The 24,264-nt window shown below is 52.7% G+C and overlaps 1 protein-coding gene across 1 annotated transcript; it reads left to right on the top strand.

The window, feature by feature from the left end:
• Positions 1-1,973: 1,973 nt before the first annotated feature.
• CCT4 (chaperonin containing TCP1 subunit 4) lies at positions 1,974-18,819 on the top strand. The gene is made up of 14 exons (XM_075339241.1): positions 1,974-2,239; positions 4,670-4,722; positions 4,807-4,896; positions 7,847-7,955; positions 9,150-9,292; positions 10,753-10,874; positions 10,996-11,128; positions 11,275-11,414; positions 11,612-11,708; positions 11,797-11,907; positions 11,983-12,113; positions 14,196-14,430; positions 14,527-14,640; positions 18,706-18,819. The coding sequence occupies exons 1-14, from the start codon at positions 2,107-2,109 to the stop codon at positions 18,718-18,720; spliced, it is 1,626 nt and encodes a 541-aa protein (XP_075195356.1). The 5' UTR covers positions 1,974-2,106; the 3' UTR covers positions 18,721-18,819.
• The last annotated feature ends 5,445 nt before the right edge of the window (positions 18,820-24,264 follow it).

The following is a 24,264-nucleotide window of genomic DNA, read 5'->3' as shown; positions in this document are numbered from 1 at the left end:
TTGCGGGGTCTTCTGTCTTTTCTCTTTTGGGGGTGTCTGCTTTCTATAATAAAGTGTCGTGCAGTATTGTTTATTTTTTTTTTAGCTGCATGGACATTTCATTATTGAACCGCGACTAGGGCTTATATTCGGAGCAGGGCTTATTTGTAATCCTAACGCTGAACATTCCTGCTAGGGCTTTTTTTGGGAGGTAGGGGTTATTTTTGGGGAAACAAGGTATCTACATCCATCCATTATGGCAATAAGAGACACAAACTGAAACTGAGTGCTGCTATGCAAGCCACAGCCATTTTATTTTACGCTTACCCTGACCTAGCCCTGTGATTTAAATGGGCCCACTCAAAAATATTGCTCCAGTGAAGCCCATTAGCGTTCCCACACAGTACAAAGCAATTTCATATCCCCAACAGCTCCCCCGATACAGTATAATGCCAACATAGCCCCCTCCACACAATATGATGCCCCTACAGCTCCTTCCACACATTATGATACCCTCGCAGCTCCCCAACACAGTATGAAGCCCCCAGTTTCCTCAATACAGTATGATGCCCCCACAGCTCCCCCAACACAGTATTATGCTCCCAGTTTTGTCCACACAATATGATCCCCCACAGCTCCCCCAACACAGTATGATACCCCCACAGCTCCCTGAGCACAGTATGATGCACCCACAGCACCCCAACAGTGTGATGTCTCCGCAGCTCCTTTGATACAGTATGATGCCCCCACATACCCCCCAACACAGTTTGAAGCCCCCACAGCACCCCCAACAGTGTGATGTCCCCACAGCCTCCAGACACAGTATGAAGTCTCTACAGGCCCCAACACAGTATTATGCTCTCAGTTTTGTCCACACAGTATGATACCCCCACAGCTCCCCCAACACAGTATGATGCACCCACAGCACCCCAACAGTGTGATGTCTCCATAGCTCCTTTGATACAGTATGATGCCCCCACATCCCCCCCAACACAGTATGAAGCCCCCACAGAACCCCCAACAGTGTGCTGTCCCCACAGCCTCCAGACACAGTATGAAGTCTCTACAGCCCCCGACACAGTAAGAAGCCCCCACAGCTCCCCCAACACAATATGAAGCCCCCACAACTCTCCCGACACAATATGATCCCTCCACACAGTATGATGCCCCTGCACCTCCCACCACAATTTTACGCCAAAGGTCGTATCGGTCACGCTAGGTAACCAAAGCTAGAATGAACTGAAAATATCACCAGCACCAGTCCAAGGAAGGAAGGGGTATTTAATCACCTAGAGAATACTGATGATTAACAGCTGGGTGGAACGCGAGCTCCTGCTGTGTCCAAAAGGGAAAGATATGAATCCAGCAGGAAAGCTACCTATACCAGTGCATACTGACAGCAGGAACAATGGAAAATCAGGGAGCATTCTGTGCAGCCAAATGCTGTGACCTTCTATGGCCAGAAGCCAAATGACTGTCACACGACACACTCGTGACAGTGTCCCTGTTTTTGATTTGTGTAAAAATAATGAGTCCGCATCTTTCTCCGCACAGGTCTGCGTTGGGTTGTCATCACAGCCGGGGGTCAGCTGATGACCCGCCATGACGTAGTGCCAATGAATGACGGCTCAGCGTTGGCACAGGAGATGATGATTTGTGCTGTGCACAGTGGTGCTGATGCTGGTCCTGATCTGTACAGCAATAATAGGACGATCACAGCTTCAAGTCCCCAAGGAACTAGTGAATACAATAAAAAAAAAAAAGTTCTGAAAAGTATGAAAAAGCCTCCAAACGTGGAATTGCATATTTTTATTTTATTTATTTCTTTTTTGCTATGTTATTGGAGTTTTTCCTCCTTTTCCAGCAGTGGAGGAGATAACCATGTCCCGCACAGAGGCGCCACAGTGACAGGTCCCAGCGCTGCACACAGCAGCCACACTACAGCCAGGAGGGGCGCAGGCAGGCGTCCTCTGACGTCATCACGCACTCCGCCCGTCATACGTCCCCTTGACTCCGCCTCCAACCGGCGTTTTGTTCTGGAAGCTTCATGCTCCGGGAGTGACAGCCGCGACCCTCGATCCGCCGCCATCCTCCGCCTGTGACCGGCTCACACACCCCGCGCACATCATGCCGGATAACTCCGCGCCTAAAGTCCTGGCGGCGGCCCCGGGAGGAAGCAGCGGAGCCAACAAGAAAGGCGCCTACCAGGACCGGGACAAGCCGGCCCAGATCCGCTTCAGCAACATCTCCGCCGGGAAAGGTGAGAGGCGCCGGGTGTAGGCCGCTAGCGAGCTACAAGCCCCAGCATTACTGTCTGCAGCCGTGTGTGCGGGCATGCTGGGAGTTGTAGTGTAAGAATGAGGAGCCGCAGGGAGGGCGGAGCAGTGATGAGGGACTGCTGGGACTTGTAGTTCCTGTGTTGTCGGTGCATTAGGTGTGGCATCTCCTGCTCTTACTGTGGGGGCTGCAGACTAATGTGTAATGTATGGGGGACCCCCGGGCCGCTGCGCTGTATGATGGGATGGGGGGGGACCCTGGTCCGCTGCGCTGTATGATGGGATGGGGGGGACCCCCGGGCCGCTGCGCTGTATGATGGGATGGGGGGGACCCCCGGGCCGCTGCGCTGTATGATGGGATGGGGGGGACCCCCGGGCCGCTGCGCTGTATGATGGGATGGGGGGGACCCCCGGGCCGCTGCGCTGTATGATGGGATGGGGGGGACCCCCGGGCCGCTGCGCTGTATGATGGGATGGGGGGGACCCCCGGGCCGCTGCGCTGTATGATGGGATGGGGGGGACCCCCGGGCCGCTGCGCTGTATGATGGGATGGGGGGGACCCCCGGGCCGCTGCGCTGTATGATGGGATGGGGGGGACCCCCGGGCCGCTGCGCTGTATGATGGGATGGGGGGGACCCCCGGGCCGCTGCGCTGTATGATGGGATGGGGGGGACCCCCGGGCCGCTGCGCTGTATGATGGGATGGGGGGGACCCCCGGGCCGCTGCGCTGTATGATGGGATGGGGGGGACCCCCGGGCCGCTGCGCTGTATGATGGGATGGGGGGGACCCCCGGGCCGCTGCGCTGTATGATGGGATGGGGGGGACCCCCGGGCCGCTGCGCTGTATGATGGGATGGGGGGGACCCCCGGGCCGCTGCGCTGTATGATGGGATGGGGGGGACCCCCGGGCCGCTGCGCTGTATGATGGGATGGGGGGGACCCCCGGGCCGCTGCGCTGTATGATGGGATGGGGGGGACCCCCGGGCCGCTGCGCTGTATGATGGGATGGGGGGGGGACCCCCGGGCCGCTGCGCTGTATGATGGGATGGGGGGGGGACCCCCGGGCCGCTGCGCTGTATGATGGGATGGGGGGGGGACCCCCGGGCCGCTGCGCTGTATGATGGGATGGGGGGGGGACCCCCGGGCCGCTGCGCTGTATGATGGGATGGGGGGGGGGACCCCCGGGCCGCTGCGCTGTATGATGGGATGGGGGGGGGACCCCCGGGCCGCTGCGCTGTATGATGGGATGGGGGGGGGACCCCCGGGCCGCTGCGCTGTATGATGGGATGGGGGGGGGACCCCCGGGCCGCTGCGCTGTATGATGGGATGGGGGGGGGACCCCCGGGCCGCTGCGCTGTATGATGGGATGGGGGGGGGGACCCCCGGGCCGCTGCGCTGTATGATGGGATGGGGGGGGGGACCCCCGGGCCGCTGCGCTGTATGATGGGATGGGGGGGGGACCCCCGGGCCGCTGCGCTGTATGATGGGATGGGGGGGGGACCCCCGGGCCGCTGCGCTGTATGATGGGATGGGGGGGGGACCCCCGGGCCGCTGCGCTGTATGATGGGATGGGGGGGGGGACCCCCGGGCCGCTGCGCTGTATGATGGGATGGGGGGGGGGACCCCCGGGCCGCTGCGCTGTATGATGGGATGGGGGGGGGGGGACCCCCGGGCCGCTGCGCTGTATGATGGGATGGGGGGGGGGGGGACCCCCGGGCCGCTGCGCTGTATGATGGGATGGGGGGGGGGGGGACCCCCGGGCCGCTGCGCTGTATGATGGGATGGGGGGGGGGGGGACCCCCGGGCCGCTGCGCTGTATGATGGGATGGGGGGGGGGGGGACCCCGGGCCGCTGCGCTGTATGATGGGATGGGGGGGGGGACCCCCGGGCCGCTGCGCTGTATGATGGGGTGGGGGGACCCCCGGGCTTACAATGAACGGAATCTCTGCTTAACATTAATGACTGTGATCTGAGTCATGGACGGATGTGATTCTTTCTACAGCGCTGTGGAATATGTTGGTGCTATATAGTAACAGTAATGTCCAGCACTTGCAGATCATCACTAGGTGACTCTGGCTGTGATCGTCTCTTACAGCCCAGACTGACTCTACCTATTACACTGGATGTCTGCTAGGACTAACCGTCCCCCCCCCCCCCCCCCCCCCCCGTCAGACGCCCCCGCTGCCCTCTTCATATTAGGGCAGAGCTGCTTCCTCCATACACGGCACACCGGTCTGTGTCTGTGATATTCTGGCATTAGAGCGCTATATGGCGTCCGGTGACTTGAATTAGTTAGATGGGTACAGGTCACCAGATGCCATACACACGCTCCGTGGCACAGGGGGTGCTGGTCATTGTAGTGTACCCTGTGGTGGGGATAGATCGGGTGTCTGAATTGGTTCTTGTTGTTCTAGCTGTCGCTGATGCCGTCAGAACAAGCCTGGGACCTAAAGGCATGGACAAGATGGTAAGAAGCCGCGGTGTGACGTCTGCAGTGCTGGCCGGTGACATGTAACAGTAATTGATGTTATTTCCTCTCCTGTGACTGAAGATTCAAGATGGGAAAGGAGACGTGACCATCACCAACGACGGAGCAACCATCCTGAAGCAGATGCAAGTGCTGCACCCGGCCGCCAAGATGGTACAGTGTGCCCGAGCATGGGTATATGGGCATTCTGTTAGTGGATGGACACGGTCCCAGCTGAGAGTTTGCTATATAATGCAGCAATAAAGAGGGGAGCTGCTGAAGACTGCCCCTAACAATGGCTAACCCTAACGTAGTTCAATATCAAGCAGTATTACAGGACCTTGTTTAATATTTCATGAATAGAACTCGTACGGCTCAACTTAAGGCATAAATTAACCTTAATAACACCAGGGCAGATTATCAATGCACTGGCAGGGTGCTGCAGCCCCCATGATAAAGGTGGGGGCAGCACATCTGCAAAATACTGAGGAGGCAGCCACTCACATCCTATCCCTTCATGGAGGGGGTGGCTGCTGGTATTAGACATTCACACCTTTATCATGGGGGGCTGCTGTGTTCGGATGAATTGAACATCAAGAGGAAGTCAGAGCTGCGGCTGCTCTTTCACTTCCTTATGATGTTTGCTACGTCCAAAGGCAGAGACAGTGAAGCTGACACTGATTGGGCTCAGGGCACGTGTAATGTAACATCGTCACGTGAGCCCCTGGAGAACGAGGGCCGTCACCAGAGGGGAAAAACATGGTGTTTGAGAAGAGGTTGTCCAGGTACCGAGCAGCATCTTTAAAGGGAATCTACCAGGTTGAACATGGTATCCAGAAAGAGCTGATCACATGGGGAAACTTTGTGGGAAAAGTGTCAGTAGACTTTTCCCAATGTGCATTGAAATCTCCGGTGTATGGGTCCAGTGGGCGGTCCTACTCAGTGATTGACAGTTGTTCCTGTATGACTGAACGTGTGCAAATAGCTGTCAGTCACTACTAGGACTGCCTACTGGACTCAAACACGCGCCCACCTAGCTCAGTGAACCATGAAAGTGCTGTCTGTAAGGAGGGGCAAAAAACCTGATGCCAGACACCTTTTGGAGCGTTATCTTCCCTGAAAAAAAAGAAAACAAAAAAACAGCCTTGATGAAGTCCAGAAACACAATCCTCCTCCTCCTGTCATAGCAGTGGGTTCAACCAATGTTAATCTACTCTGTGTGTGTATGGCTTGCGATCTGCACAGGGCAGTATTACAACGTTGTATTGTAAAGGTCTGAGATGCAAGAGCCGTGGTCTGTTTCCCCCCCCTCCCTTGGTCTGTTTCCCCCCCCTCCCTTGGTCTGTTTCCCCCCCCTCCCTTGGTCTGTTTCCCCCCCCTCCCTTGGTCTGTTTCCCCCCCCTCCCTTGGTCTGTTTCCCCCCCCTCCCTTGGTCTGTTCCCCCCCCCTCCCTTGGTCTGTTCCCCCCCCCCTCCCTTGGTCTGTTCCCCCCCCCCTCCCTTGGTCTGTTCCCCCCCCCTCCCTTGGTCTGTTTCCCCCCCCTCCCTTGGTCTGTTTCCCCCCCCTCCCTTGGTCTGTTTCCCCCCCCTCCCTTGGTCTGTTTCCCCCCCCTCCCTTGGTCTGTTTCCCCCCCCCTCCCTTGGTCTGTTTCCCCCCCCCTCCCTTGGTCTGTTTCCCCCCCCTCCCTTGGTCTGTTTCCCCCCCCTCCCTTGGTCTGTTTCCCCCCCCCTCCCTTGGTCTGTTTCCCCCCCCTCCCTTGGTCTGTTTCCCCCCCCTCCCTTGGTCTGTTTCCCCCCCCTCCCTTGGTCTGTTTCCCCCCCCTCCCTTGGTCTGTTTCCCCCCCCTCCCTTGGTCTGTTTCCCCCCCCTCCCTTGGTCTGTTTCCCCCCCCTCCCTTGGTCTGTTTCCCCCCCCTCCCTTGGTCTGTTTCCCCCCCCTCCCTTGGTCTGTTTCCCCCCCCTCCCTTGGTCTGTTTCCCCCCCCTCCCTTGGTCTGTTTCCCCCCCCCTCCCTTGGTCTGTTTCCCCCCCCTCCCTTGGTCTGTTTCCCCCCCCTCCCTTGGTCTGTTTCCCCCCCCTCCCTTGGTCTGTTTCCCCCCCCTCCCTTGGTCTGTTTCCCCCCCCTCCCTTGGTCTGTTTCCCCCCCCCTCCCTTGGTCTGTTTCCCCCCCCTCCCTTGGTCTGTTTCCCCCCCCTCCCTTGGTCTGTTTCCCCCCCCTCCCTTGGTCTGTTTCCCCCCCCTCCCTTGGTCTGTTTCCCCCCCCTCCCTTGGTCTGTTTCCCCCCCCCTCCCTTGGTCTGTTTCCCCCCCCCTCCCTTGGTCTGTTTCCCCCCCCCTCCCTTGGTCTGTTTCCCCCCCCCCTCCCTTGGTCTGTTTCCCCCCCCCTCCCTTGGTCTGTTTCCCCCCCCCTCCCTTGGTCTGTTTCCCCCCCCCTCCCTTGGTCTGTTTCCCCCCCCCTCCCTTGGTCTGTTTCCCCCCCCTCCCTTGGTCTGTTTCCCCCCCCTCCCTTGGTCTGTTTCCCCCCCCTCCCTTGGTCTGTTTCCCCCCCCTCCCTTGGTCTGTTTCCCCCCCCTCCCTTGGTCTGTTTCCCCCCCCTCCCTTGGTCTGTTTCCCCCCCCCTCCCTTGGTCTGTTTCCCCCCCCCCTCCCTTGGTCTGTTTCCCCCCCCCCTCCCTTGGTCTGTTTCCCCCCCCCCTCCCTTGGTCTGTTTCCCCCCCCCTCCCTTGGTCTGTTTCCCCCCCCCCTCCCTTGGTCTGTTTCCCCCCCCCCTCCCTTGGTCTGTTTCCCCCCCCCTCCCTTGGTCTGTTTCCCCCCCCCTCCCTTGGTCTGTTTCCCCCCCCCTCCCTTGGTCTGTTTCCCCCCCCCTCCCTTGGTCTGTTTCCCCCCCCCTCCCTTGGTCTGTTTCCCCCCCCCTCCCTTGGTCTGTTTCCCCCCCCCCTCCCTTGGTCTGTTTCCCCCCCCCTCCCTTGGTCTGTTTCCCCCCCCCTCCCTTGGTCTGTTTCCCCATATTGAGTCTGAGGGGTGAGTACTAGCTGTGATGTTGCTCCTGTAACCTGTGGGGCTGTGATGCAGGACGTGTGTTACTGGCACATTATATTCCTTTGTTCATATATTTTTCTTTTCTTCCAGTTGGTTGAATTATCCAAGGCTCAAGATATTGAAGCTGGAGATGGCACCACCTCTGTGGTGGTCATTGCTGGTGCGCTCCTGGATGCCTGTTCTAAGCTGCTGCAGAAAGGTAGAATTACAATATTACTTATTATACAGTATATTATATTTTTGCCCACCTAGGAAAATCCCCTTGTTTTTTTAGGGGCAGACCGCCCTCCAATAAGTAAGTCTGATTTGCTTGAGAATTGTTAAAGGGGTAGTTCAAGCTAAAACATTTTCTAGCACTCCACTAGATAAGTGATACATCCCAGATAGATGGGGGGTCTTTACATTGGGTTCCAGAATGCTGTGCTTGGGTGTTTGTGGCCATAGCCTTTGGGGTGCAGAGTGCAACTCTGTTTGCCGCTTCAGTTAATCTCCAAGCCGGTCAGACTGGAGACCCGGTGGTTGCCTCCACCTTACTTAGCATTTCCAATTTCTACAGTGGATAGGTGAAACATGCATCAGACTAAAATACCCGTTTAACCCTTCTCCTTGGCTAAGCTTTATGATGGCCACCCCAGTATATAAACAGGAAATATTGTTTGAGAAGGCCACCATATTTTAGCCTTGGTCTTGGATTTGTATGTGTCTGAATAAATTTGGCACACTTTGAAAAGAACCTAATACCAGAAATTGAAATCTATATTTGCTATGCTAAGGGTCCCCATATTTACCTACATAATCACTAGTTTCTGTAACCCAATTCCTGCATGCACTGCGGCACTGTCATTTTTGCAGGCGCAGTTCGAACTGCGCCTGTGCTAGTGTCATACACGTCACCGCAGCTTCCGGGCACAAACTGCGTGTGCACAAGTAGCGGTGACGTCACTGCTCTTCCCACACACGCGCAGTAGCAGCCTCGGCCGGTACTGCGCCTGCGTGGGAAGAGAGGTGACGTCACCGCTACTTGCGCACACGCAGTTTGTGCCCGGAAGCTGCGGTGACGTGTATGACACTGCACTCCTGATGTGATAGCATCGGGCCTATTTCTAGTACTTATATAAAAGTTGGTGTGATCAGCTGACGATCTGCTGTGTCTGGGGGTGCTCCTGACTTATCCCTATCTGATAGTTGAAGGCCACAATGATTAGGAAGAATTTGGTGGCTTGATCCTTTTGCTTGGCTGGGAGAGAAGTCACTCTCTGATAGGTTCAGCCAGGTTTAGACCCCCCCACACGGAGTGCTCACCCAGAGTCCACCTATCCTGTGCATTTACGGTCTAAGTTGTTTAAGCCATGTCTTGGTCTTTCCTGAGCTTTCTTGTCTTCCCACCTTGCAGGAATACATCCCACCACCATTTCCGAGTCATTCCAGCTGGCTGTGGAGAGAGGGATTGAAATTCTGAGCAGTATGGCCAAACCCGTGGAGCTAAGTGACCGAGAAACTTTGCTGAACAGCGCAACGACGTCACTAAACTCAAAGGTATTTTCACCTTTACACTTGATAAACCATTACACCAAATCAGCGCAGCCTTCTGTTGCTGTACTGCGTGGAATTTTTTCACAGAAATCCCTTTTTAAAAACTGTCCGCCTGTGTCCCAATACTGGCATTTGTTGGCAATCAGTTGATTTTGCCAGTGGCTGGATGCTTCTCACTGAAGCGACAATGTAGTGTTACATAGTGAACTGTGCATGGCTATTGTTTGTGGCCACAGTTGGCCTGATACTCGCACATACCAACCAGTAGAGCATACTCGGTGTGTAGGAGCTCTTCACACTTTGCCTGATAGAAGAATTGCTTCAATCGTGTAGAGCAGGAGCTGCTTCTACAAAGCCCCTCTCCATTCTGGCTCTTATTAGGGGTCTCAAAGAGGGGACATTGCTGTAGGATGTTCTTGTACACTAATGGGGTATATGTACTTATGAGGACCACATTGATGTGCCGTGTTGCACATATCATATCGCCCCTCCTGTAGTTTCACCTGGTAGCGTATTCTCATAATCACTCATCAGCTGCACCACACAACTGCAATTACCTTATTTTTTTGATTATAAGACACTTTTTCCTACCAAAATTAAGGGGAAAATGGGGGAGCATCTTATAAGTTAAACATGGCTTACCACGGGGGCGGTGGAGCGGAGACATAGGAAGCCGACGGCGTCACGAGTGGAGTGATGCTATAGGCCCTGAACTGAGAGTAGGGGGTGTACTTTCGGCGTGAGGCATGCGCCATTATTCTTCCAGCGACGGACGCAATGGACTTCAAGAAAATGGCACCAGAAGCGGCGCATGCAGAGATTGAGAGCCGAGATCTTAATCTGTGCTTTCACCGCCTCCGGTGCCATTTTCCTGAAGTTTGGCGATGTGAGATTAATGGTGCCCTGCCTCACGCCGCCAGTACATCCCACTCTTTTCAGCACTGTCTCACTCATGCCGTTGACAGCTTTCTATGACCCTGCGTCTCTCGGAAAGCTACATTTGACCTTTAAGACGGGACCATAGGACTACAAGATGAACCTCCATTTTTACATAGGACAAAAAAAATTATTTTTTTTTTTCCCTCCTCTGAATTTGAAGTGCCTCTTACAATCCGAAAAAAATGGTCTAGAACAGGCAGACAATAGTTGAAGTTTTTTTTTATATTACTGGCTAAAGATTTTCTCTGGGGTGGCTCAGTGGTTAGCACTGCAGTCTTGCAGCGCTGTGGTCCTGGGTTCAAATCCCACCAAGGACAACATCTTCAAGGAGTTTGTATGTTCTCCCCATGTTTGCGTGGGTTTCCTCCGGGTACTCCGGTTTCCTCACACACTCCAAAGAACATTCAGATAGGGACTCTAGACTGTGAACCCCAATGGGGACAGTGTTGCCAATGTATGTAAAGCGCTGTGGAATTAATAGCACTATATAAATGATTATTATTATTATTCTCTGCTTCTATAAGGTGGTCTCCCAGTACTCCAGCTTGCTTGCACCCATGAGTGTGGATGCTGTAATGAAGGTCATCGATCCATTGACAGCGAACAGTGTTGACCTCCGGGACATCAAAATAGTCAAGAAACTCGGGTAAGACCATGTCTGAAGCATCTACTCTTGTATTATTGCTCTTATGAAAGACCTGCTGCATGTGCTCTCGGTACTCCTAGCAGCCATGACGTACTGTGATATACGGTTTTTATATTTGTAGAGGAACCATTGATGACTGTGAAATGGTGGACGGTCTGGTGCTCACACAGAAAGCATCCAACACTGGAGTAAGCAGAGTGGAGAAAGCAAAGATCGGTCTCATTCAGTTCTGCTTATCTGCACCAAAGACAGATGTGAGTGTCGGGAATCCTATGTATTCCGGGAGCGCGGGGACATGAATCCGTATATACAGTTTATATAATTTGTCTGCAGCTAGTGCATGTTTTATATCTGAGCTGTATTATTCACTGACGCTGATTCAGTGTGCGCCTTATTTCAGATGGATAATCAGATTGTGGTGTCGGACTATGCACAGATGGACAGAGTATTGAGAGAAGAAAGAACCTACATCCTCAATCTGGTGAAACAGATTAAGAAGGCTGGCTGCAACGTGCTGCTCATCCAGAAGTCCATTTTGAGGTAGGGCGCACATCGTGGACAGCATGTTCATCAGAGCCTCCGTCTTTTGTGGAAATTGTGTTTTTCTGATCATTGCTCTTTGAGACAGATCCGTCCGTGTATGGATGGGGTCGGATCCGGAGCCCGCACCTGATGTGTGATGTACAGGTGATATAATAGCGCAATCTTTGACGTATTTCCATTTTATTTTTTTGCAGAGATGCCCTCAGTGATCTTGCCTTACACTTCCTGAATAAAATGAAAATCATGGTGGTGAAGGACATAGAGCGGGAAGACGTTGAGTTCATCTGTAAGGTCGGCATCTTCACTACTTCCTCTTGGCATTGTCTACTAATGTTCTTATGTACAGATGAGTGACTTTTCTTTATTTTTGTGGTTACAGACAATTGGTACCAAGCCGGTGGCACACATTGACCAGTTTACAGCAGACATGATGGCATCTGCTGAGCTAGCTGAAGAGGTTAGCCTGAACGGCTCTGGGAAACTTCTAAAGGTAAATGTAGTCACTTCATTGTTTCATTTTTTTTCATAGTGCGGCACGGGTATTAACTGATTCCTGATCTTGTAGATAACCGGGTGCGCCAATCCCGGAAAGACTGTTACCATTGTTGTCCGTGGGTCTAATAAGCTGGTGATTGAAGAGGCTGAGCGCTCCATTCATGATGCACTTTGTGTAATTCGCTGCTTAGTTAAGAAACGGTAAGTGAAATTTTAAAAAAGAACGATCACTTTTGTTTCTGTGGCAAAAATTGATCTTCAGAATGGTGTTTGATAGCAATATTGTATAGGGTTACTTTTTAAAGTGGTTAAAAATAAATCCGAAATTGTCTTGCCGTCCTTTTTGCAAGACAAATAGAAAAACCCAAGCACTCAGAAAGAAGAAGAGAATGATTTCACTGCCACCACTGTTACAGCACGTCCTGGACATCCTAAGCAGGCGTCTTCTCCTCCACTTCTCTGCCTATACTCGTCCCACCACCATCACCTTGACACCGCACACTGCTAAATGTTATGCCCTCCATCTAATCTACATTGACGGTTGTCCGAGCTGACCCGCATGACATAGCATCTCTATATTAAGCAACTACCTTGATAAAGATGTCATAACCGAAACGTTGGTTGTTGCTATATGTCAGGGTTCACACTTTTGCAGTTTGTTGGTTGTTAATAAAAAAGACTTGCATCAAAAATCATTCTCTTCTTCTGAGTGCTTGGGTTTTGCTATTTGTGATATATTTATTTACCCTACAGCACCTACATGTATAGCAGTAGAGACAGACTTTCTCTATATTATATCTTTTTGCAAGACCAGTCCGATGCCATCCCTGGCTGGGTTTTCCCAGTGTTGTTCCAGGTGATTAGCTGGTCTCTAGACTTGTTAATCACCTGTAGTGGTGTGGCGAGAAGCCGGCCAGGGGTGGTGCTGGGACTCCTGCCCTCCACGGGTGGTGGTGCTGGGACTCCTGCCCTCCACGGGTGGTGGTGCTGGGACTCCTGCCCTCCACAGGTGGTGGTGCTGGGACTCCTGCCCTCCACGGGTGGTGGTGCTGGGACTCCTGCCCTCCACGGGTGGTGGTGCTGGGACTCCTGCCCTCCACGGGTGGTGGTGCTGGGACCCCTGCCCTCCACGGGTGGTGGTGCTGGGACTCCTGCCCTCCACGGGTGGTGGTGCTGGGACTCCTGCCCTCCACGGGTGGTGGTGCTTGGACTCCTGCCCTCCACGGGTGGTGGTGCTTGGACTCCTGCCCTCCACGGGTGGTGGTGCTGGGACCCCTGCCCCCCACGGGTGGTGGTGCTGGGACCCCTGCCCCCCACGGGTGGTGGTGCTGGGACCCCTGCCCCCCACGGGTGGTGGTGCTGGGACCCCTGCCCCCCACGGGTGGTGGTGCTGGGACCCCTGCCCCCCACGGGTGGTGGTGCTGGGACCCCTGCCCCCCACGGGTGGTGGTGCTGGGACCCCTGCCCCCCACGGGTGGTGGTGCTGGGACCCCTGCCCCCCACGGGTGGTGGTGCTGGGACCCCTGCCCCCCACGGGTGGTGGTGCTGGGACCCCTGCCCCCCACGGGTGGGGCCTTTGGTGCACTAATTATATATTCTCTGAAACACCAGAGCATGTCATCGTAAATCTGCCTGGCTGCAATTGTGCAGACAGCCTCGGATTCATGCTGCACATAGTTTCGGCATCATGAATTGACTGCTACGTTCTTTTTAATTTTAATACGGGAATGATTATATTTTTTTTCTTGTCCCATAAGGAGACTTAATTCTACGAGTTTCTGATTGCTTGTTCTATATACTGCTATACAAATGTATGGTAATATGAAGCTAAAATTACGGTTTCCGATTAAAGGGAATCTCTTACCAAATTTTTGCCACCTAATCTGATTCCAGAGATGTCTTACTGGGCTGCTTATTGCAGTTTTGGTAAAATCACTAGTCTCCTCATATGTGATGCTGGGGGGGTGAAGGGTTTACTTTTATACCATGTTTGTAGGTGTATGCAGACTGCTGTATTGGGACATTGTTCCTTGTTTGCATAAATCATGAAGAGATTTTTAAACTAGACACCCCCCCGCAGACTAAGTTCCCAGCTGCCATTTTTGCATTGATGGGAGTAGATGCAGCACGCCCATATCTCCTGGATTTGGCCAGTGGAGAGTGGCCTATGCTATAACGGGGAATATATATTGGCAATGTCCTGATAGAACGACTTTTATAGCTTTCTGGCTTAGTTTTGGTAACTAGAGGGCTGACAATGAGACCTTTTCCTTCTCGTTCTAGAGCCCTGATCGCGGGGGGAGGCGCTCCTGAGATTGAATTATCCCTCCGATTGAATGAATACGCGCGGACCCTCAGCGGCATGGAGGCATACTGTATCAGAGGTTTTGCAGATGCCTTGGAAGTCATCCCATCCACGCTGGCAGAGAATGCAGGACTGAACCCAATATCCACCGTAACAGAGCTGAGAAATAGACATGCTCAGGGCGAGAAGACGGCGGGCATAAATGTGCGGAAGGTGGGTTCTGCCGTCTAGTGTTTCCAGCCCAGAGAATTGATCTAATTTGTGTGATGGGGAAAACCCCACTAATGTCTTTTTTTGTTTTTTTTACAGGGCGGAATTTCTAACATTTTGGAGGAGCTGGTCGTCCAACCCCTCCTGGTGTCCATCAGTTCTCTGACTCTAGCTACAGAAACTGTCCGTAGTATCCTGAAGATTGATGATGTGGTCAGTATATTGTCCTACGCTGCGGGACTGTGTACACGGCTCAAACACTGGCCGCATCTTCTTACTCCTGACTTGTTTAGTTTGTAATATCGGCAGCCTTTATTGCCCCAGCTGTTGTAACACTACAACTCCCAGCACTCCCTGACCACTGCAGGTTTACAGACGGCGGTCAGTGCATTGGGGGAGATGTAGTTTGACATCACCTGGAAAGGAAAGCTGTAGCGTACTGATCCCTGAATTGCGGTGCAACTACCTTTCAACATCAATAGAAAATGTATTGACCGTAATGTTAAAGGTGGTTTGGTGAAAACTAGTGATCACGTATTCAAAGGATCAGTGGTGTCCGACCTCTGGGATCTACAGATTGGGATACATCATAATAAAGCAGCACTGTGCATGTCTGACCACTATTCATTATGTGGCTACAGAGCACTGCGCTCGGCTAATCCCAACGGCCACTTAGAGAAAGAATAGAGCAGTGGTCGGGCATCCGATCTGTCGATTCAGGGTACGTGCGCACGTTGCGTTCTGCCGTGACAAATATTCTGCAGCGTTTTGTCACTGCATGTGCGTTTCAAAACACAGCCAAAACGCTGCGTTTCGAATGTATTTTGAATGCAGAATGGATGCAGAATTCATGCGCTCTGGATGCTTGCTCTGCCATAGACAGAGTGGGAAAAGTATCCAAAACACAAAGTGACATGTTGCTTTTTAGAACTCATCGATTTTTGTCAAAAATTTGGTGTGCAAAACGAAAATTTGCTAAATTCTCAGACTTTGCTGGGGACGCAGAATGCATGCGTTTACGCTGCAGTTTAAAAAGCTGCGTAAATGCATAAAAAAAAAAGTAACGTGTGCACACAGCCTCATTTTGTAGCTGGTACACAAGTTCCACCATGCAAATAAAAATTCCCAGTTCTGCTGCCCTACATGGGTCCCAGTGCTTGGATTACTATTGATCAGTAAGTTGTCTATCCTGCAGGTAGCTGATAACTTGTGTTCATCCGACAGCCCCTTTTAATTGGTTGTCTTAGTAGAGAGCCCCTTTCAGAATGCAGCCCCTGTAGCAATTTGCTGGGTCCTGCGCCCCGGGCAATCTTCTGATTTGCTGGGTGAAACTGAGCACAAAGCATTTATAAATATACATACATCACTGTAATACAAGGATAGCTCAAGTTATAGGGTGGGGTGGGGGGGGGGGGTCCTCAGCAGCGGCGGCTTCTCCGTGAGATCTATGTGCTCCAATATAAACCTTACAGTACGTGCAAATAACAAGGAGGAAATATATAAAGTAAGGCTGCTTTCACACATCCGGTTTTTGCAGTGCGCCTCAATCTGGCTCAAAAACCCATGCAACGAAGACGGCGAAAAAAACTGATCCGTTGCATAAGTTTTTCCATGCGGCCCGTCCGTTTTTTGACATATGCGGCTTGATACTGAGCATGCGCAGTTAAAAAAAAAAAAAAAAACGCTGCATCCGGTGTCCATAAGCTTGCATTGTAACTTGCGCCGGATCCGGCGCGATGTGGTTTTTTCAACGCACAAAAAAACGTGTCAGGCAACGTTTCATCCGACCGCCGCATGGGCTAAATACCGTATTTTTCGGACCATAAGACGCACTTTTTTCCCCCCAAATGTTGGGGGAAAGTGGGGGGTGCGTCTTATGGTCTGAATGTGGCTGCGGGGAATGAGGGTGCTGCGGTACAGCGGGTCATCGGGGACACGAGCAGGCTGTAGCAGCCTGCCGTGACCACGTGGACCCGCTCATTTAATATGCACGCCCATCCCCCGCCCATCATCCCTCAGCGCTGAAGCAGGCACTGACAGGTGGGCGGGATGATGGGCGGGTGATAAACAGCCGGCCCGCATGATCACCCCTGGCAACTACGGCCTGGAGTGATCATGTGCGGCTGTATTCACTGCCCCCCCGCGCGTCATCATCAGCGCGTGGAGCAGTGAATCAGTGTACAGTACTCACCTTTCCCCTGCAGCATCGCTCGTTCTCCCGTCTGTGTCAGCGGCAGCGCCGCTGAGTGGAGCCATCCCCGTTACCTTGCTGTATCGCGATCATCTCCTGTGCCGTCGGCTGGGTGGAGACTAGCGGCGCGCACAGCGATGACGTCATCGCTGTGCGCACGTGTCTACACGCAGCCGCCACCGGCACAGACACAGTAGATGATCGCGATGCAGCAGGGTAACGGGGACGGCTCCTCTCAGTGGCGCTGCCGCTGACACAGACGGGAGAACAAGTGATGCTGCAGGAGAACGGGGACGGCTCCTCTCAGCGGCGCTGCCGCTGACACAGATGGGAGGACAAGTGATGCTGCAGGAGAACGGGGACGGCACCACTCAGCGGCGCTGCCGCTGACACAGACCGGAGGACGAGCGATGCTGCAGGGAGTGAGGTGAGCTGAGGTGAGTATGAATGTTTATTTTTTTTTATGTGCCACAGGATGCGGCAATACACCAGGATGGGGGTATAATATGAGCAGAATGGGGTCATCTGAGCAGGATGGGGTCATCTGAGCAGGATGGGGTCATCTGAGCAGGATGGGGTCATCTGAGCAGGATGGGGTCATCTGAGCAGGATGGGGTCATCTGAGCAGGATGGGGTCATCTGAGCAGGATGGGGTCATCTGAGCAGGATGGGGTCATCTGAGCAGGATGGGGTCATCTGAGCAGGATGGGGTCATCTGAGCAGGATGGGGTCATCTGAGCAGGATGGGGTCATCTGAGCAGGATGGGGGTCATCTGAGCAGGATGGGGGTCATCTGAGCAGGATGGGGGTCATCTGAGCAGGATGGGGGTCATCTGAGCAGGATGGGGGTCATCTGAGCAGGATGGGGGTCATCTGAGCAGGATGGGGGTCATCTGAGCAGGATGGGGTCATCTGAGCAGGATGGGGTCATCTGAGCAGGATGGGGTCATCTGAGCAGGATGGGGTCATCTGAGCAGGATGGGGTCATCTGAGCAGGAGGGGGTCATCTGAGCAGGAGGGGGTCATCTGAGCAGGATGGGGTCATCTGAGCAGGATGGGGTCATCTGAGCAGGATGGGGTCATCTGAGCAGGATGGGGTCATCTGAGCAGGATGGGGTCATCTGAGCAGGATGGGGGTCATCTGAGCAGGATGGGGGTCATCTGAGCAGGATGGGGGTCATCTGAGCAGGATGGGGGTCATCTGAGCAGGGTGGGGGTCATCTGAGCAGGGTGGGGGTCATCTGAGCAGGATGGGGGTCATCTGAGCAGGATGGGGGTCATCTGAGCAGGATGGGGGTCATCTGAGCAGGAGGAGGGTCATCTGAGCAGGAGGAGGGTCATCTGAGCAGGAGGGGGGTCATCTGAGCAGGAGGGGGTCATCTGAGCAGGAGGGGGTCATCTGAGCAGGAGGGGGTCATCTGAGCAGGAGGGGGTCATCTGAGCAGGAGGGGGTCATCTGAGCAGGAGGGGGTCATCTGAGCAGGAGGGGGTCATCTGAGCAGGAGGGGGTCATCTGAGCAGGAGGGGGTCATATGCCATGATGGGTTATATAGCAGGATGCGGCCATATGGCAGGATGACGGTATATAGCAGGATGAGGGACATATACTGTATATACAAGGCAGGAGGATCATTACCAGGATGCGGCACCTTAGTAGAGAATTTGGGGACATTACCCCCATAACAGTGTAGGCAGCAGATCCTCGACCCATAACAGTGTGTCATGACCACATTTTTTGCTTAAAATTTTATTTTCCTATTTTCCTCCTCTAAAACCAGGGTGCGTCTTATAGTCCGGTGTGTCTTATAGTCCGAAAAATACGGTATGCCGCATCCGGCAAAAACCGGATGCAACGCAAGGCCATGCGGCACAATACGGTGCCAATGCAAGTCTATGTGGGGAAAAAATGCAATCGGCGGCATAAAAAAAGTTGCGTTTTTCTGCAAAGCGCCGTATTGTGCCGCTCCGCAAAAAACGGATGTGTGAAAGCAGCCTTAGTCAGCAAATGGGCTTTGTCCAGTATTTGAGTATTTACCTGAATACACTTTATCTTAAAGTCTTATATCTGAACTCTTGTGTCTCTCCAGGTGAACGTTCGATAAACTTTGCATTTCTTGGATGAAGTCAAGTGGCACATCTGCCCGGCCGAGAGCATTTCTACGTGTCCGCACTTAATTTAATAAAATTGTTACATGGGGTTACGTTTTGTTTCCTTGTTATTCCCTTTTGTAAATCTGTAGATGTTGAATATACACATGCTTGCTTTTGTAGTTTTGCTCGTAAGGGTAACACCAGGCTTATAACTAATGAATAGGAAACTAGGGGGGGGGGGAAAAAAATCACCCACCATGTTTTGTATCCTGCAGGAATTTTCTGTATGCTCGAGAGCCAGTCTTTTAATAATCATGCAGAAAACAGATGCTAAGTTCCTACTGATGAATTATTTTTTGTTTTTGCTGAAAGTGTGGAGGTTAGACAAGGGCTGATCAAGCATTGTCAGGTTAAGGCAGTAAATACAAACTAATGCATAAAAATGGCATTAGCAATAGGTGCACACATTAGATCGACAGTAAGGGTACTTTCACACCTCCGGTTTTTCTTCTGCGGCACAATCCGGCACTTTGCAGGAAAATCGCAACCGTTTTTTTTTGCTGCCGGTTGCGATTTTCCTGCATAGACTTTAATTAGTGCCGCATTGTGCCGCATGGCCTTGTGTTCCATCCGGTTTTTGCCGCATGCGGCAGATTTAGCCGATGCGGCGGCCGGATGGAACGTTGCCTGGCACGTTTTTTCGTGCGGCAAAAAAAAAACGCATCGCGCCACATTCGGCCGATGCGGCGCATCTCTCAATGCATGCCTATGGCGGCCGGATGCGGCAAATACCGCATCCGGCCGCCGCATGCGGTTTTTGCCACTGCGCATGCTCAGTAGCATGCCGCAAGCGGCAAAAACCGGGCGGTCCGCATGGGAAAAACTTATGCAAAGGATGCGGTGTTTTCACCGCATCCGTTGCATAGCTTGCACAGCCGGATTGAGCCGCAGGGCTCAAGCCGGATGTGTGAAAGTAGCCTAAGGGCTCGCTCACTCCACTGTAGCTCTGCTCAGAGTGTGATCCTACAAAAGATTGGAATGCACAAGTCCAGTTTTATTGTTTTTTTCTTTTTACCCCCCCCTTGTATTGAAGGAAAATTTTCAGCATGCATGATCTGCCTCCATAAGGGCATGTGTGCACATTGCGTAATTTCATGCATTTACGGTGCGTTTATCACTGCAGCATAAATGCATGCGTCCTACGTCTCCAGCACAATCTGTGCGCACGTTGCTTTTTTTTTTTTTTTTGAACACAGCGATTTGCATGCTGAAATTTTGATCCAAATCCGTGCATTCAAAAATGCAGCATGTCAATTCTTTTGTGCGCTATGGATGCAGCTCCCACTCTGTCTATGGCAGAGGCAGCATCCATAGCGCATGAAATCTGCATTTATTCTGCTATAACATTGCATCCATTATGCAGTGTTTCTGCAGCGATTTGAAGCGCACATGTGCTGTCAAATTGCTGCAGAAGTTTCAGCATTCATGTTCGCACAAAGCCTAAATGTGATTGCATTCTGCTGTGGATCTAAATGGGTCTGTGGGGAAAAAGAGTGTGGTCTGATTTTCATAGTGTCAAAACGAAAGCATTTTTATAATTACACACAGAGGAAACTTGGTAAGCGAGAATCATTGCAATGCAGACAATTCGTTCTACAACTTGTTAAATGTCTCATCCTGGTCCCCTATTGTACACCACACACACACACACACTTCCGTTCCATTCCATCGCTGGCCTCCTGGTTCTTGCAGTTCGCCGGTACAGGATGTGTATCAGCAACCATCGCGATGAGGGAGGAATTTCCGCTGCCAGAGCGCTGACTTCAAAGGTAGGAGCTGCTTGTCTCTGATTGGTCAGCACGCTGCCTTTAAGTAGTGGCTGACAGCAGAATTTCCTCTCACCTCGATGGTTGCTGATACACATCCTGTACCGGCGAACTACAAGAACCATGAGACCACCGATGGAACGGAAGGTAAGGTGAGCATAGTGTGTGTGTGTGTGTGTGTGTGTGTGTGTGTGTGTGTGTGTACTGCAAGAGAGGGTTAGAGTGTGGTGGATGTACGGAACGGGAAGTATTTGCTCGTTCAGCAAAGCTTGCTCGTAAACTGAGTTACAAATTTACAGAAAGCTTTGCTCGTTAAGCGAAATCCTTGCTAACTGGGTTACTTGTTAAGTGAGGGTCCACTGTAATTTAAAAATGTTCTCTTCATCTGAGAATCTGATCACACAGTCTGACCATAGCGTAAAAGAAAATATGCGAAAATAAAAAAAAATGTCTGATGTGGCTCCGTCCATCTACCGTAGTCAACTTCTGTACAGGAATAAGGGTACGTATTCACGATCAGGACGCAGCATGGCGAGGCTGCGAGTCTCTTCGGCGGGAGAACGGAGCTGTTCATACCTATGATCTGGGCTCGGGCCGTTGAGTTCTCTTCGGTCCTCCTTGTGGAGAACGCTTGTGACTCCACAGCAAAGAACTGACATGCTTGTGGCTCGGGAAACTGCAACACAGGTCAGTTTACAGTGCACACAGTGAGCATCATGGGATTTCTAGAAATCCATTCACTGTGCTTGTACTGTATATCGCAGTGTTTTGCACTCAGCTGAAACATGCTGCATCCAAAATGCTGTAAACCCTGATTATGGCCACGCAGCCTTAGGCCTCTTTCACACGTCAGTGATTCTGGTACATATGTGACAGTTTTTATACGTACGAGGATCACTGACATATACAGACCCATTGAAATCAATGGGTCTGCGTAAACAGTGATTTTTCACTGACCATGACTCCGTGGGGCGTACACACATGTCTGCGTGCTCTGCACGTTAAGTCCATTTTTTTCTGGCATCACTGATATCCCATGGACCACACTATGGTGTGATCGATGAAACGCATACATTGAAAATAAAATTATATTTATACTCTCCTCCAGCCTCTGCTGGCTGCTGCTTCCTGTCCGGCTAATTACTATCATGCGTATTTATTTATGCATGGTACAGCCAACCCGGAAGTAGCCGCAGAGACGACACAGCGGCGGCCGGAGGCAGCATCCGGGAGCATTCAGCACCATGGACAGCAGGAGCGGGGACAGGTGCGTTTATTTTCATGTGCAATCATGGATTGTACATGGACAACGCATGTGTGCCGTGAATCACGGTACACTGAGGGACATATGCATTTTGTTACACGTCGGTGAAAAACATCTATCTTTTATAGAGAAAAAAGTGCAAGTCACAAATATCCTTTGAATATCAGGTGGACAGCCTGAAATAAATTCTCCCCTTTTGTGGTTTCCTAAATCCATCTCCACGAGTAAAAAGCAGTGACTGAAGCAGAAATCGTGGAGCTCGCAACGCAAACATTTCTTTATTAGACCAAAACTCATTCTGGACATATAGTAATGAGTTGCTTTTGCAGGAGTAATAGCAGGAAAAATAATTTACCCAAACATTTGTTCTTTCAGCAATATTAAAATTTCTTTTTCGCTCCTAATTGGGAGACCCAGACAGTGGGTGTATAGCTACTGCCCTCTGGAGGCCGCACAAAGAACTACACTTAAAAGTGTAAGGCCCCTCCCCTTCTGGCTATACACCCTCCCGTAGGAGTACAGATTCCTCAGTTTTAGCTTTGTGCGCAAGGAGGTCAGACACGCACGCATAGCTCCATTGTTTTTAGTCAGCAGCAGCTGCTGACTATGTCGGATGGAAGAAAAGAGGGCCCATACAGGGCTCCCAGCATGCTCCCTTCTCACCCCACTGGATGTCGGAGGTGTTTGTAAGGTTGAGGTACCCATTGCGGGTACGGCGGCAGGAGCCCACATGCTGATTCCTTCCCCATCCCTTTTTACAGGGCTCTGGGTGAAGTGGGATTTACTGGTCTCCAGGCACTGAGACCGTGCTCCATCTACAGCCCCTGGAGAAGATGCTGGATGGAGCGGAGTACATCAGGGACATGGCCCTGCTTCCTCAAGGTACTCTGTGTCCCCGTGCATTTGGCGCTCACACCGCAGCATGCTGGGTGTTGTAGTGCGCCGGGGGACATCAGCGCTACGGCGCTTGTGCCATGGTCTCATTCAGCTTCGCTGAAGCAGGCACACTTATAGGAATCGGTCGCGCCGGCCGCTGGGACTGCGGCGCGGCTGGCACTTGTGGTGCGCCGGGGACTTCAGCGCGGCCCGCGCTTTTACGGCGGCCGCGCTGATAACTCGAGTCCCCGGCTTTTGCGGCCTGCTTCCGTTCGTTCCCGCCCCCGGACCTGCCAGTCAGGAGAGGGGCGGGACGCTGGCCACGTCTAGGAATCGGTCACGCCGGCCGCTGGGACTGCGGCGCGGCTGGCACTTGTGGTGCGCCGGGGACTTCAGCGCGGCCCGCGCTTTTACGGCGGCCGCGCTGATAACTCGAGTCCCCGGCTTTTGCGGCCTGTTTCCGTTCGTTCCCGCCCCCAGACCTGCCAGTCAGGAGAGGGGCGGGATGCTGGCCAGTGCATCAGCGCCGAGGGCTGGAGTCGTTTTTACATACTCCAGCCCTCACAATAGGCACAGAGGGGACACTGTTTCCCGCACTTTTGTTTGGGAACTCCCACGGACCGCCCCTCTCCACAGACGCCGGCAGCCATTCCTGCTGACACGCTGAGCTGCAGAGGGGAGCCGGGGAGACCCAGACAAGGAATCTGCAGCCTCTTACCCGCTATTCAGCGGGCGGTAAGCAGCCCTCAGGGCTCACCCCCTCTTGTGCCAGTAGTATTCTTAGTATTTTGTTTCTACAAATACTTTGTATTGCATAGCGCTGGTCGCCCTTTGGCTATAGACTCTCTCACATTGCAGAGAGCCAGCAGCATGTCGTCCGTAAAACGCAAGGGTGCCAAGGCACAGACATTATATGCTTCCTGCACCGCATGTGGGACTTTTCTACCGGCAGGCTCCACGGACCCCCATTGTGTGCAGTGCTCGGCCCCTGCGGCGCTTGCACAGTCGGGACCTCTGCTGGACGTGACCCAGGGTGTACCACCTGTGAATGCTGTCCAGGTGACAGGAACTGAGTTTGCAGCTTTTGCTGACAGAATGTCTCTCACTATGTCACAAATTCTTGACACATTGCGAGCTAGGCCTGTACTTCAGGCCACGGACACTGTGCAATCATTGCCCCCTGGTCCCCCTCAGCTCCAAGCTCCGGGACGGGCATATATCCCTCAGGGTGAAGACTCTGACTCGGACGATGGCCCCGGGCAGCCTAAGCGGGCTCGCTATGACGGGCCTTCACATTCATCTCAATGGTCAGGATCCCAGCGAGATGAATCTATGGGTGATGAGGCGGACGTAACTGATCAGGATTCTGATCCTGGGACCGCTCTCAATCTAGATACACCAGATGGTGACGCCATAGTTAATGATCTTATAGTTAACATCAATAAGATGTTAAATATTTCCCCACCAGCTCCTCTTGTGGAGGAGTCAGCTTCGCAGCACGAGAGAATCCATTTCAGATACCCTAAGCGTACTTTAAGCACTTTTCTGGACCACGCTGACTTTAGAGACGCAATCCAGAAACCCCACGC

Source organism: Anomaloglossus baeobatrachus, chromosome 3 (genome assembly GCF_048569485.1).
Source record: "Anomaloglossus baeobatrachus isolate aAnoBae1 chromosome 3, aAnoBae1.hap1, whole genome shotgun sequence".
Classification (NCBI taxonomy): domain Eukaryota; kingdom Metazoa; phylum Chordata; class Amphibia; order Anura; family Aromobatidae; genus Anomaloglossus; species Anomaloglossus baeobatrachus.
The sequence above is the reverse complement of the archived record's forward strand: the minus strand, read 5'-3'. Positions and strand labels throughout refer to the sequence as shown.